This window comes from Harpia harpyja, chromosome 8 (assembly GCF_026419915.1).
Source record: "Harpia harpyja isolate bHarHar1 chromosome 8, bHarHar1 primary haplotype, whole genome shotgun sequence".
Taxonomy (NCBI): Eukaryota; Metazoa; Chordata; class Aves; order Accipitriformes; family Accipitridae; genus Harpia; species Harpia harpyja.
In genome coordinates this window covers 11608468-11623796 of record NC_068947.1, presented here as the reverse complement: position 1 = coordinate 11623796, position 15329 = coordinate 11608468, and the positions used below count along the sequence as shown (strand labels likewise).

At 39.9% G+C, this 15329-nt stretch overlaps 1 protein-coding gene across 1 annotated transcript in view; it reads left to right on the top strand.

Moving 5' to 3' along the window:
- The window catches only part of PDXK (pyridoxal kinase), a 50343-nt gene that overhangs the window by 20663 nt on the left and 14351 nt on the right, over nucleotides 1-15329 (top strand). The window contains exons 2-4 of the mRNA XM_052794048.1: nucleotides 1559-1613; nucleotides 10721-10825; nucleotides 13787-13870. Of these exons, the coding sequence (XP_052650008.1) occupies nucleotides 1559-1613; nucleotides 10721-10825; nucleotides 13787-13870 (244 nt within the window). The remainder of the gene's footprint in view (nucleotides 1-1558; nucleotides 1614-10720; nucleotides 10826-13786; nucleotides 13871-15329) is intronic.

Genomic DNA, 15329 nt, shown 5'->3' with positions numbered 1-15329 from the left:
ATCAGGGTTAAGGTCATCATGTGCAGACATCAAGGTTAAGGTCATAACAGTCTTGCCATGTTCTCACCCCTTTAATTCCTGGGTCTTTAAAATAAAATCCAATCCACCAAGGAGAAACAAGAAACTGGAGTGAGAGTAGAAGCTTAGGTTAATTTTAATTTGATCAGGCTGAGACAACCCACCTTTCTGTCTTATCATAAATGTAAGATTACTTTGCTTTCTGGTTAGGGATGAACAGGAACCTTTGTTATATACTGAAAGAAGATATTTATTCTGTGAAGACCTGTGTTGACTCTGAGCTGTGAAATGACAGAAATGCAGTACCTGCAGACAGAAGGAACTACCTGTTGCAGCACATAACTCCATCTTGTAACGGCCCAGGGTTTGAAATAAGGGGCTTACCACTTAACAACTTTCACGTGTGAGAGAAAGTACATACACAGGGAAAACCTAATGTCTGGCACAATACACCCAGAGATTTTTAATATATGTGAAGGGGTTGCCTTTGTGATAAAAAGGGAGAGGCGTGCGTCTCAGTGAAAAACATGACTAGCAAAAGCTTCGCTTGTTCACTCCCCCCTCCCCAGCAAATTGCCTGAAAGTGTATCATAAACAGCGATGCATCATTGCTATTATCTCCTGGTGTGACTCACTGAGCCATATTTAGCAGCTCATCTTTTGGGGAGAATTCTTACTCAGAGCAAGTAGAATGTGGAAACAAATATTAAATGTTAGACTGTTATGTCACTGTTGCATTAGAATTTCTTTCATGGCAGATAGAAATGTCTAAAAATGGCTTGAACAGCAATGCCTTAGTTTTCTCCTGATTCAGTGCTCTTGTTTTCATGATATTTATCTCTTTTTGGGCAACAAGAATGTGTTTGTTGATTGCACTGGCAAATTCATGGATATTTCAGTGTTTGGATTGCTGGTAATGTTAGGTAGCAGGTGGCTTTTGGAGCATGCTTTAGGCTTTTTTTACTTTGAGTTTTTAAGAGCACTGTCCTTTTGATTGCCTAATCATGCCTCAAATTAATTCTCTGTGATTTCTTTCTGTTCTCTTTTAGTTATAAAGAAACTGCCGGTGACATCCAAGTATGGCTCATAATGTTGATCCCTTTTAAGATTCTTCTGTCCTCCTTTTAGAAAGATCAGTTTTCTGGAATACTAACAGCATCCTCCCACCGTATTTTGCATTAATTTAGTATCTTGAAATTTAGTCTGCTTTTCTTGACAAGAAAGACTAGCCAAGGCAGTGATTGCTACTGGACCAGCCTCTCCATCCTTATCCCTAGATGAACTCTAGCCTGAGGATCCAGAGCTCTGTTTTTCTGGTGCTGTTGCCAGTGTCACTTTTGTTCCATGTCTGCTGCTGTAGTAAAGTACTGCGTTGTTTGTTTATGTTGCATGTATGTTGACTCAGCTTTCACTTTGAAACAGCACTCAAGATTTTTACATATGCACTGGGAAATGAGAATCCTTTCTTGTGTTTTGTGATATTGATAACATATTAACAAAGCTGTGTTAGTAAAATAAATAATCCTGTGTTCTGTTACAGGTTTTGGGATTCGAAGTTGATACGGTGAACTCTGTCCAGTTTTCAAACCACACAGGTAAAATTTTATGTATGTCTCCAGATACCACTCCAATCACTCAGCTCTACTCAACATGTGACTCACCTCATCACATGACAGTGGAAAGGAGATTGGTTTTATGATTTCAGTCACATTTTCAGGATACAGGACAGAAATGTAATATTCATGTTTTGATTCAAGTCTCACAGAAGTCTGTATTTGGGATTAGGGCATGATATGATGTGGTAATGTCCTGTTCTGCTACTTCAGAGTGTGAGTTTCTTTTTTAGGCAGTAATCTAATTAACTCAGTGAAGTAACACAAATACGGCCATCTACACAGGCAGGCCTGTGAACAGGGGAGTCTTCAGTACTATTTTCTGTGCATTATGGCCCTATGACGCTCATATTACCAACCCAAACAGAAGAATACTGAGCTTGTATTGAAACGCAATGTTTCCTCTCTTTAGGTGCCCACCCAGATGGCTAGCAAGTATCCTAAAATTACATTCTGGAGGGAGGAAGGGGGAGGGGTGTTAATACATTTGGGTGTATTTTTACTTGGGTTCTAACCCTGAACACAATGCACTCACATAATACTTTCAGACTTCCTAACACTCAGTGCTAGAGGACTTTTATTTTTCAAAAGAAAGCTGAAATTTATGTTTATTTTAGCAATACCTTTCACCCATACAGGAGGTCCAAGTGACTTGCTATTTTTGGATTAATAGAGACACATCTACTGTCATGGTGGTGGCAGGTTGTTTGAGGGGAGATCTACTCTGGATAAAGAAATTCTAAGGGTGTCTTAAAAAAATAATCCAGGAACAGATTCTTACTTTAACATCTTGGAAAAGAGCAAAAATTGTTTCTGACAAAGAAAAAAAGAAAAGACGAAAGTTGAGAGTTTCCTAGTATCTCACAGGTGCAGTGTTATTAATAAACTGCTAATTTTTGGAACAGAGAGCAGACCAGGAAGCCTCTGTCTTCTGTTACTATGTTGACCTCCGTGCAGCTTTCAGAAGGTTATAAGATGTTTCTATCATGGAAGGAATTTAGTGTCACCCTGGGAAGAAGAAATGAATGTTTCAAAGGTAGCTAGAAAGCCATCTCTGCTTGTTGAGGAGAGGCACGAAAGAGGTAATAATTAAACAAGGCGCGTGGTCTTTCCTGGCTCAGGCAAAAAATTGCTTATTTTGTTTGTACCCTTTGGCACAGTACAAAGGTTCTCTCATGTTTTTAAGAGATACTTAGATGTGACTTATTTTTTTTTAAAGTCTTTAGTTTTGAAGTTTGGGATTTTTTGTTGTTTAGTTTTTGATAGCTGGGTAAAACTGTTGTAATCTTCCAGAAATGAAGCAATTTTTGCATGTGAAATAACTCGGCACTCAAAATGGATGAGTACCTGTCGTTTATTGGCTTTCAGTTTCAAGATTAAATCAGCTTTATAGGGCGTTAAAAGAGCTTAATAGAGGTTTTATTGGACCATAAACTGAATGTGTCTGAAGGTAGGAAAATTACATTACCAATAGGATGACCAGGTTCTTAAAACAGAAAAGAAGGAAGATTTTTATTTTTTTAATAGTATCTGTGGTGGGTTGACCCTGGCTGGATGCCAGGTGCCCACCAAAGCTGCTCTATCACTCCCCCTCGTCAACTGGACAGGGGAGAGAAAATATAACAAAAGGCTCATGGGTCAAGATAAGGACGGGGAGAGATCACTCCCCAATTACCGTCACAGGTAAAACACTCAACGTGGGGAAAATAGCTTAATTTGTTACCAATCAAACCAGAGTAGGGTAATGAGAAATAAACCCACCCCTCCCTTCTTCCCAGGCTTAACTTTACTCCTGAATTCTCTACCTCCTCCCCCCCAAGCAGTGCAGGGGGATGGGAAATGGGGGTTGGGGTCAGTTCATCACACGTTGTCTCTGCCGCCCCTTCCTCCTCAGGGGCAGTACTCCTCACACTCTTCCCCTGCTCCAGCGTGGGGTCCCTCCCACGGGAGACAGTCCTTAATGAACTTCTCCAACATGGGTTCCTTCCACGGGCTGCAGTCCTTCAGGCACAGACTGCTCCAGTGTGGGTCCCCCATGGGGTCACAAGTCCTGCCAGCAAACGTGCTCCAGCGTGAGCTCCTCTCTCCACGGGGCCAGAGGTCCTGCCAGAGGCCTGCTCCAGCGCAGGCTTCCCACAGGGTCACGATCATCTTCAGGGGCATCCACCTGCTCCGGCATGGGGTCCTCCCCGGGCTGCAGGTGGAGATCTGCTCCCCCGTGGACGTCCCTGGGCTGCAGGGGGACAGCCTGCCTCACCATGGTCTTCCCCACGGGCTGCAGGGGAATCTCTGCTCCAGCGCCTGGAGCATCTCCTCCCCCTCCTTCTTCGCTGACCTGGGGGTCTACAGGGTTGTTTCTCTCACGTATTCTCCCTCCTGTCTCCTGGCCGCAATTGCAGTTGCACAGGTTTTTTTCCCCTTCTTAAATGTGTTATCCCAGAGGTGCTACCACCGTTGCTGATGGGCTCGGCCTTGGCCGACGGCGGGTCTGTCTTAGAGCCAGTGGGTATTGGCTCTGTTGGACACAGGGGAAGCTTCTAGCAGCTTCTCACAGAAGCCACCCCTGTAGCACCCCAGCTACCAAAACCTTGCCACACAAACCCCATACAGTATCACAGCTGAAGAAAGGTTACCAGTGCTTCATTCAAGGTTTGGCAGACGACGAAGATGGTAGAAGCAATAACAAATTAGTGATTTTCCCCCTGCCATAAGAAGGCCTAAATGAACGTCCCAAAACCAAAAATGTCTCAAAGATCACAAGTCTTTAAAATATTTGGAACTTTTTTTTTATCTCCTGATGTTTAGAAGTCACATTATTTTTTTTTCTGTAATCTTGATTATCTTAGTAAATGTGTTAAAAATCCCAAAGATTGCTGCACGCAACTTCATGACTTTGGGAAGCAGAGCTTTCAGAAGAAAATCACGGTTAGGTAAGAGTTCGGCATTTGCCAAGTGTGAGTAAATGAGATTATATTTAGAAGTACTGGTCATTTGGCTGAAAGAGGAAGGAATGGAAAAGGAAGGTTGGCCACATACTCCTTTTTATGGCAGGTCTGGTTTTCTAACACTGCAGTTTTTTCATGAAACCCTTTCTACCCTTTCTTAAACTGAAGGATAGATTCTAAGCCCAGTGGCTTTGCACCTCCCCTTTGAGAGAGGCATGTAGGAACACGTGGTATCCTCACACGAAGACTTTTCCAAGCTTGAACGTTTACCTGTACCTGCACACCAACTTGCACTAGTACCTGGAAATCAATGTACCACTGTAGGGATTAATGAACAGAAACTGCCATGCTGGGCTGTGGCTTGTGTCTGGAGCAGTGCCACAATACACAGGAATCGTGTGCTGGATGAATGGGTGAAGATAACTTGATTTTCCTACAAGAACAAGATCGTATGAGAACCTTTTCTGTCGTCATCATTAAAGCTGAAGGGCAAATTTCTCCTTCAAAATCTAGCTGTGAACTTTAGTTTTTAAAAGAATGCCACATACCAGAGGGGCACAGGTAGCAAAGCGTGTGAGATTTTGGACATGGCGTTCTTTCTTTCCCTATCCCATCTTTAAACCTGGTCTTGTTAGCAAAAGGTAAAACGCAGAGAGAATTTATGACTAACAGGCTTTCTTGGGTGAATCATTATTGCTTTTTTTTGCCCTGTCTTTAAATTTGTGAGATACAACAGGCCTATTTCTGCTGACTCCCGCTCAGAAAATTCAGCTTTCTTTAGTCTCTGATAATCCTGAAATTCGGAAAATGTGCTTTAAATCAGTCCCCTTGGGAGAGCAGTTTGTCATGTTGCTTGGTGAGGAACTTTTATGATTAGAGTGACTCACCCTTGAATGGCATCATGCTTCATGTACAAATAAAAGAAGCTGTCATGCAACCTACAAAGATTCTGTGCTTTTTATTCTATTTTACTGTATTGTTTGCAGAAGCATCTCATTGTCTGATGTGCAAAAATAAAAATCTAGATTTTTTTTTTATTGTATCATTGATTTTTGGGGGTGCATTTTTAATTCTTCAGTGATTTGCATTTTTGTTTTTAATTGATAGGTTAATGGTTGTCCTAGTTTCAGCTGGGATAGAGTTAACTGTCTTCCTAGTAGCTGGTACGGTGCTATGTTTTGAGTTCAGTATGCGAAGAATGTTGATAACACTGATGTTTTCAGTTGTTGCTCAGTAGTATTTAGTCTAAAGTCAAGGATTTTTCAGCTTCTCATGCCCAGCCAGTGAGAAAGCTGGAGGGGCACAAGAAGTTGGCACAGGACACAGCCAGGACAGCTGACCCAAACTGGCCAACGGTGTATTCCATACCATGGGACGTCCCATCCAGTATAGGAATGGGGAAGTGGGGGGCAGGGATTCGCCGCTCGGGGACTGGCTGGGTGTTGGTCGGCGGGTGGTGAGCAATTGCACTGCGCATCATTTGTACATTCCAATCCTTTCATTATTGCTGTTGTCATTTTATTAGTGTTATCATTATCATTATTAGTTTCTTCTTTTCTGTTCTATTAAACCGTTCTTATCTCAACCCGCGGGTTTTGCTTCTTTTTCCCGATTTTCTCCCCCATCCCACTGGGTGGGGGGGGAGTGAGTGAGCGGCTGCGTGGTGCTTAGTTGCTGGCTGGGGTTAAACCACGACATGGTAAGCATATAACGTGCTTACTTTTCCATCCAAATCCTACCTTTGAAACTGCTCCAGAACAAATAGCCTGTTTTTTTTTCTGTTCCTTTTTATTTTTAAGCAAAGCACTTTTGACTTCCACTTAGTGGGTGCGTAGTGGGTGGTTGGGTTGGCTGGTAGGTCTAATACATGAGAAATTATAATTATGTCTCGTTGATGTGATTCTTCACAGTCTACCACCCATATGCAGTCATTCACACCTGTGCAGTGTGGGACAGAAAGAAAAGATCTCCAATCATGCCTAACACTGGTAGTATTTTACTCCCACACTGATGAGCTGTAAAAAATCCAGTGGATAATTTGGTACTGTATTTCTGGTTTTGTTGAAGGCCTCCTGGTAGCTGAAGATTACGTCATGTGTTTAGAACAGGTTGTCTGCCAGAGTTTGTATTGGAATTTTGTGACACAGCTGGGACCAGATTGCCTGCCCATCATGTGCCTTAAACACTAGATCTTTCTTCCTTTTTCCCATGTAAAGTACTTGGTTACTGAAGCCACTTGGAATAGTTTTGCAAGGAGCACCGCAGGAGGAACTCAAACCTCAGAACAGAATGTTCTGAGTTAGAAAACAAAATCTTACATGCCTTGCTATACTTAAATGGTAGCTTGTTTTTTACTTTTGTTTGGTTCGGGGTTTTTGTTTGGTTTTGTTTTTTTTTTCTTCTGGTATGCCTAGGATTTTTATTCTTTTCTTTTTTCTTTGTGTTTGAAAGTAATTAAGAGGCTTATAAATACATTCCAAAAGAGAGAAAAATGTACCAGTGGAGAAAGGCAAGAAAGAAAAGTATGTAAATTCATCTTGGGTGCAGTATTAGCTGCTTCTCTTGGTTGTGGTTTTGGTTTTTTTCCTTTTTCATACAGATGAACCAAGGCATTTCCTTGGAGACTAATGAATACATTTATCATTTTAGAGGGATAAGTGACAAGTAGCATTGTATCTTACCTGTTTTTCATTCCCTTATCTGCTAAAAGCAAATATATAACATTTAATTGCAATAAAAGGCTGTAACACAGATCAGCAGAAGGGGTATAAAGATGTTTAAATGTTTATGTTCATCTATGTTTAAATTTATTACTAATCTGGGAGACTAATGGAGTCAGTCTGAGCCAAGTGCAGTTTTGGAGTGCTGTATCATGATTTGCAGTGTTCTCTCTGTTCTCTCAGTCCAGCACTGAGGGGAATTTCTTGGTGGTTTTGTAACCAAAACAAGGAAGACTCAGCTTTCTTCTCTGTGGAAGATACAAGCCAAGATCTCACCTTAATATCCAAGATAAAAGAGTAATAATTTGATCCAGCTGCCATGCCTAACCAGCTCTGTAGTCTCCACATGGGATGCTGTTGTTCTGCCAAGTACAAACTTGAAACTCATTCTTTAGTTTTCTTGGCTGTGGTTCTTGTATAATGTGTGCAAGCAGCCAGGTACTGTGAGACTTTGAACTTCTGTATTGTGGAGAGCCACAGTGGAAATATTACTGCAGAGTAGGAGTTATAGTAAGTGGACAGTTAAACAGAAGATTTTAAGTTTTCTCTTGCTGTTTTTCAGATACTCACATGTAGTGGTGTAGGCATAGGGATAACATTTCTAGGAAGCTGACTTTCTTTTAGGTCTTGCAAGGCAGCTCTGGGCCTTCAAATGTACTCATTGGCAGCCAGGTTCTTATGTCTAGCCGGGAAGACAGTGATTCCTCATTATCATCCTTAACTCCAACCACTCATGCTTTTCCCTAAAGCCAATTGGACCTCAAATGTTTAAGCTTGCTGTTGGCATTCCCTGCTAACTAGCTTTGGGTTCAGAGCTATGCAGTGGTTTTTTGACCACACAGTATCTATCTGGATTTTTTGCCTTTTCCCTTTCAAGATAGTCCCTCTCCCTCTTCCTGGGACCCCAAGGTATCAATCCTTCAGTTAGTAAAACCCTTTTTGAACATGAGTAACTGGCTTTTTCTTCTGTCCTTCTACAGAAGATGCTTTTTGGTTGTATATTCCACCAGGAGAGTAGGATAAATGCAGGGTCGTGGGATTTGCCCCTTGCTCATCATGTTACATGAAGTTACCCTGGGGAGAGGGCTTAGGATGGTTTCCATCTTGCTGCCAGTTTTGATTTTGTTTGTTTCTTCTTACTCGAACATAATTCAACTCCTAGTGAGATCACAGTTCTCTGCAGATCCAGTGAAGGCATTGCCCTTTTTCTTCTCTCTGAATAGCTGGGGCTTCCCTAGGGCCTTTTTTCCTCCAGCTATTGTGTGATTAGACTTTAGGTTGTATTACATGTCTTACCAGGTGCTAAAAAGGATCCTCTAGATACCCTTGGAAGTCATTGCTACAGAGTTCAATGTCCCTGTCCCGTGTGGGTAACTTACAATTCCTGAGCTAAGGCTGGGCTGATATCTAACATTATTTCCCTCCTTCAGTGGAGGATCAGTGTGACATGAACCCTGTGCATTGACCGTTTAAGACAGTTTGACATAGGAAGGTGAACTTTTAGTTAAATAGTGAATGTGCAGGGTCCCTCTGTAGGAATGGCTCCCGAGAGTATCTAGATTGTCTGGACAATCTATCGTAGTTATTCTTACGGCCATGTGTAAGATGAATGACTGCTCTTTTGCCAGCTGACCTTGACTCGGGGTGAAAACTGCATTCAGTTTCATTGATGGGCACAATGGAATAAAAAGGACTCTTGTTGTGTCTCTATACGGACTGGCTTTGCAGTGCTAATAGAAGTAGAGATTCGGGGAAGAGGAGAGGGCAGATTATTTCTCTCTGAAGCTGCAGATGTGACAGAACAAACATCTGCATATGTGTTAAATAAGCCAAATACTTGAGTTAGTTGTAGCCAAGGGTTCCTCATATACTTGGAGCTAGATGTGTGCCTATGTGTTAGGCGTTGCCGTTTTGAATATCACTATGTTCTGCAATGGAACTACAGCCCTAACAAATGGGAATCCCTCACTTTGTCCCTTTCTTCACAGAGACTTTTTAAAAAGCATTTGCTAGGGAGAGAAATGTAGTGGCTGATGTGAGTCAATCCCCCAGCCAGCTGGCAGCGAGTCGTGTTTTAGAGGCTAGGCCTTTGTGAGCTGAGTAGAACAAAATGATCCATCTGCTCACCCTACTGTGGGTGTATTTGCATTCATAAGAAGGAAAACTGAAAAATGTGCTTATCCTAGGCTCTAGGCACCTTTTGGCAGTTACTCTAATAACACAGTTTAGAGTGATAATCAAAGCCAACAGTTTTTATCACAGAATTTTCTAACTCGGAGAGCAGAAGTTAAAACAAACAAAATACCATTGTCTTCACACAGAGGTGGTGTGGAAGAAGATACCTCATTTAACATTTCACTTTTCCTAATTCCAGTTGTTAAAAGGATAAGCTTTTTAACAAACTGTGAATTTATGGAGGTTGGAAGAGTTAAATTGTGGGGGCTTCATCCAATATCCTGGAGGAAGCCCCATTCTTATATACAAGGGAGTGATGGCTGCCATCTAGATGGGCAGACTTTGATGACAAGGTGCAAGGTGCATTTATGTTTTTCAACAAATGTTTAGAGTCTGTCAAGGAAGTTTAGCTCATTTTTTTTACCTTGAAATTGGCTGCCGTGGAGCTTGGTCCATTGTTTGCTCAAATCAGGTCAGCTTCTCCCAAGTAACTTCACCTTCCATCCACTTCTCAGCCAAGAATATTGGCTTGTAATTCTTGGAGATCATTCAAGGATAAGAGTGTATGGCTATTATTCGTCTGTTTATAGTGTCTTTCTGATACTCATTTGGCTCTTCCAGGATCCTCAGCATTAAAACTGTGCTATTTGTGGAAGAAATCTGCCAGATGACATTGTATGTTTAAAGAGCATCCATGACAATGTTCTGCTGTGGTCAGTCTATTCCTTATATGCAGGTCCCAGTGAATGCTGTATCTGATGGGTGCAGCAGTGCTGCATGCCTGTGTCCAGACAGACCCACAAGCCTGTTTAAGCGTGTCATCTAGCTCTCAATCTTTTTCTTTTTTTTATAGTATAAAATAACAAAAATAGATTATACTGACACCCTCCTCCAGTGAAGCCTGGAACATACGTTTGTCTCCCTCCACACAGGGCAGGGATAGTTGTATAGGCTCCATGGGAAAACCTGCAGGAGCGTGTGTGTGCTCTGCTTAATTTGCTGATAAATGGACAGTCTCAAACTCCAGTGTAGTCACTCTAGTTCCTGTGGGAAATAGAGGTGCTAAGAAGTTGAGCATGTTAACTGTTCAGCTGACAGCAGCTTTCATTCAGCAACAGCATTTTACAGAAGAGGAGGTGGAAATGCTTTCTGGTGCTAATATCTGATACAGTCCTTCCAAGTATATAATCTGTGTGATCCTAAATAGAAAATGTAGCTCTTAAAAAATTATCTGGCATTTACTTTGCAGGTTATGCCCACTGGAAGGGTCAGGTGTTAAATTCAGATGAGCTTCATGAACTGTACGACGGACTTAAGCTGAATGAAGTCAACCGGTATGATTATGTACTCACAGGTAAGAAGAGCTTGTTCCTTGGAGTTCCCATGAGATGTAAACAAAAGTACATAAATATAAACCATATCCCTCCTTATTCCAAACCAAGCAATTACATTTTCCCTCCTTTGATTCCTCATGCAATTTCATCTGTATATTATAGTCTCAACTGCTCATGCTGTTTAGTTTGAAACAGCCAGTGTTCTCCAGCCTGAAGGTTGTAATTGGGTGGGTAAATTGATCCCCTTGTATAGTTTACAGACTTGTACAGGCCAGTCATGTACAGACTTAATTAATGTTTTGGGAGTGCCTCTACTAAAAAAAGGATGAGGAATGTCAGAGTATTGTTTTTAAATTTATTATGAAGACATGAGTTTAACCCTTTCTCCTAAATTAGCAGTACTGGCACTCTGTGGTACTATAGCATGATTTTATACACAGTTGTCTGTCCTTGTTTTTTCTACTTGATCTTTAAGGGGTAGTGCTTTGGATACAGAGCACAGTATAAGCAGGGTTGGATTTTGGTTTTGTCTTTGTCATATCTCTTGATTTTTTGCTCTTGTTCCTATGTAGGTCCTCTGAGTAGGTACAGTTCTGCAGGACATAATGATGGTGCAGTGTTTTCCTTTGCTTGCCACTAGGTGCAAAGTGTTTATAAATACAGGCAAAGAACTACTTGTAGCATGCTTTATAGAAAGCAGAGATTTTCTGTGCTGTTTTTATTAAAAACTGCTCCTCATCCAATTCCTCTTTCTCAAATGTAAGTTACTGATCAGGTTTCACCTCAGTAAGAGCTATGCATCTGGTTTAGATTACAGTATAAATTTTTTATAGCAGTGAACAGTCACTTTTTAAAGGTAAACAGAAATATATTGCCAGATTTGATTGACTTCATGCCTTCCACATGAAGGAAAGTGCTTTATACACAGGGAAAACTGGAGACATTAAGTGTATGGATTATAACCTCAAAGCAGTCATTCTGGCTTGAAGGGTATGGCATGTCTGAAGAGTTATGGTCAGTTCTTTTTCAGGGAATATCTCCAAAGTAAAGGAGGCTAAATAGAATATAGACTGAACTAAGGTTAAGAAATTAATTTCGGCATAAATGGGTTCTTTGTGATTGAGAAATAGACAAACGCCCTTTCTTTCCTTGAAAGAACTCACATAGAGGACATTTCCAGGAAAAGCACACTGTATTGTGGGAGTTTTCAGGAGATGTTAGTATGCAAAATTATTAAGTAATGTTTGAGTATTCTTTTAGCTGAAATGTTCCTTTTTTATTTTACTTGCAACTCTTGGAAGAGACCCCAACTCCTTTCTTGTCATTGTCTTGTACTGGCAGAACAGATGTAAGAAATTAAAAATGGTAGAAGGAAAAACAGAAATCTTCAGCAGAAAGAAATTTTTGGAGAAAAAAGGAATATTTATTAATAAGCCTTTTAAAATAGGATTTGTGGGTAGATGGGTCAGTGTGGTGTTCATGTTTAAAAATCTTGTTTGGAGTAGCCATTTTCAGTATGGACAAAAAGAAGGCATGGGTAGAAATGGCACTAATTTCTTAAGATCTGATAACACTCTCAGTGTTTTAGTGTTCAGCTGGGCTGTGGCCGAACTTAAAGTTCAGTTTTTTTCGTTCAGGGCCAAAAGACAGATTTTTCTCTTCAAACAGGAACAGCCATTCACTATAGTGCACAACTGTACTTTATACCTCCAACAGCCTGGATATGATTATTCAAACACTGAAAACAAATTAGTCAGCAGATGGGATTTGACTGTAGTTTTATGTCTGATGACTGTAGATATCTTGGCTGAGATAAAAATTATTATCTTTAGGCTGATTTTACAAAATAACACTTTGTTAACTTTTGTGACTGTTAGTTACTTGTAGATCTTCATATATTTGTTTCATTTACAGTGAAAGACTCAAGGTAAGAGATAAAATCCAATTTAGTGTTAAATTTTTTGAAACACCTCTGTCAATAATGTTAATCATACTCTGTATTTTTTTTCAGCCAGTCTGCCATCACAGGTCATTTTAAACAAAAATCTTTACTTGGCTTTTTTGACTGATTATCAGCATTTCATAGATGTAAGACAAAGCATTTTGGCCAAAAACCTTGGAAGCTTTTTCCATTTCTCTGCAATATCTCAGAATCGATCAATTTTGCAAGTAAAAAAAATAATCTCCAAAATTTATTTTTAAATATTTTAGTAGAGTGGATATTTCCAAGCTGAAAGTTTGAAGAAGCCACCTTGCTAAAAATAATACTATTAAATGAATTAAAATCAAATTATTAATTAATAACTGTTGTAAATAAAGTTAATACATAAAATAAATATATAAATAAAGAAACATCTATAAAATAATAAATGATTAAATAAGAATATTGTGGTGCTAGCATTGTGATCAGGGCCTTGAGGTATAATAAAACTTATTTCCAGCTTATTTCACTGCTAAGCCTAAAAATAGAATTTTATTGGTGTATTGGCCGTTGCTCTAAAATCCTCAAGATTAATTCTCCATTGCATTAATGTATTGGAGTGTATCAGCACCAACATTAATAATAATAAAAAACCTGCTTCAAATCAGAGTATGAGAAAAGTACGTGGAATTTAAAATATTTCTTATTTACTACATGATGAATAGTACTGATTCAGACTGCTGTTTTGAAGAAAAGGAGTGTTTTTTCCTTTCAGCCTGACCTTTTTGTATATATGTTCAAGCATTTTGAAGTTGTACGAGCCCTTTATATATAGTATCCATTAGTAAATGGATTTTTAAGGTTATATTTGTAGTCGTGCAAACACTGTTTGAATTTATCTTCCATCTGTTATTCCTGAATGAAATACTAAGACGCCTTTGTTCTAAAAAATGCATTGTTCCAAAGAGTGAGAAGTATGCAGCAATCCTATCCAAAATGTAAAAAAAAAAAAGCGTTCATGAAAACAGACTTCAAAAGTGTCTTTTTTTTTTTCCCAAAGGATATACAAGAGACACATCGTTTCTTGCAATGGTGGTGGATATTGTCCAGGAGTTGAAGCAACAGAATTCTAATCTAGTGTATGGTAAGGATGTGTATTATAATCCTTTCTGCTTCATCATTGTATATGCCCATCATTTTCATGATTCAGGATGAAAATGCTGTTCTGATGTTACCCAGCATTTCACAACCATCTTGTGCTTTGATCTGGCTGGGACCAGCTGAGGCTCCAGTGAAGTTTCGTTTCAGCATTGCTTAAGTGTTGAGGGAGTTGGTTTTTTATCTTTCTGATTTTATGCCTTTCAGTATGTTTCTTGCATTATGCCATCCAAAGGAGAATGTGCCTTGAGGACTGATTGTCTGTATCAAGGAAAGGCTTGTAAAATCCTAGCCGACTGCAGCTGTTCGTAGTTCAGAGGCATAGGCTATAAGTGCTGATAGCTGAAGCCTCTCCTTGATGTCCAAGTCAGTCAAAAGCAGGATAGACTCTCCCGTGTTGCCCTGCCATGGTTTCATGTTACATCGCAGAAGAAGTGTCTAACTGTGCCTTATAAGCTTCGTAATTTAGCTTAAAACTCCAAGGCTTTTTTAACTCTGGTGCCCTCTACTAAGATTACCTAGAAGCACTCAAAAGAGCTACAGACTCTAGCAGCTGCTGTCATTAACGTGTCACATCAGGCTTAAACCTGTGAGAAAAGATTCTCCTCTCTCCTTCCTGACTCTCTGTTTCAGGACTTCTGAATATAACCAGCACAGGCTAGGATTGAGCAAAACGTTTAGAGTGACAGGGCAAAGTCATTGGGGATTCGGTGGGATAAAAAGCTGTGAACGATGGTTTGAGCCTGTCACCTTCAGGTTCAGTAAACTGTGTGGTCAGGAAACACCTAGAATGGTTCTCAGGATTTGCAAGTTGTAATACTGTGGAGTGTGATACCTGACTTAAAATTTTCAAAGCACAGTTCTCATTTAGGAAAATGTAGCACAGATACTTTCATGAGCTTAGGTTTTGTTGCTTTTTAGCCTTTACACTGTTGCATTTCTGGTTCTCCAGAGCCTTATACTAGTAAGTGAAAGCTAAAAACTCTGTTGGAGTATGAGCAGGAAGGAACATCTAGCTGTGTAGAACAGGAAGGAAGTGGTCAGATGGTGAGAACACAGCTAAGTTTCTAAGATCCTTTATATTTAATAAATAGATAATAATGTAAGGAAAAGACTTTAAAATGTGAAACAAATTACCCTCTTTTTTACTCATAGAAACCTCCTTAAATACTGGTTGGACACTGATTTGATACCTTTGGGTTTGTATTTCTTTTTTATCTGCTAAAAGCTCTTTTAATACAATGAACAGTGTTCCTTTTTAAAGTACAAGGCTAGGCTGTTTCCATCCTCACTTTGAAACTGAAGGTGCTTGGAATATGTTGTTAATAATCCTGATGATTCAGAACCTGTGCAAAATGTGTGCTAATATTATTACACCAAGTATGAGTTTATGTACTTCGGCATGGATTTCCTTCTTGTTTCATTATAATACTCACAATTCTTTT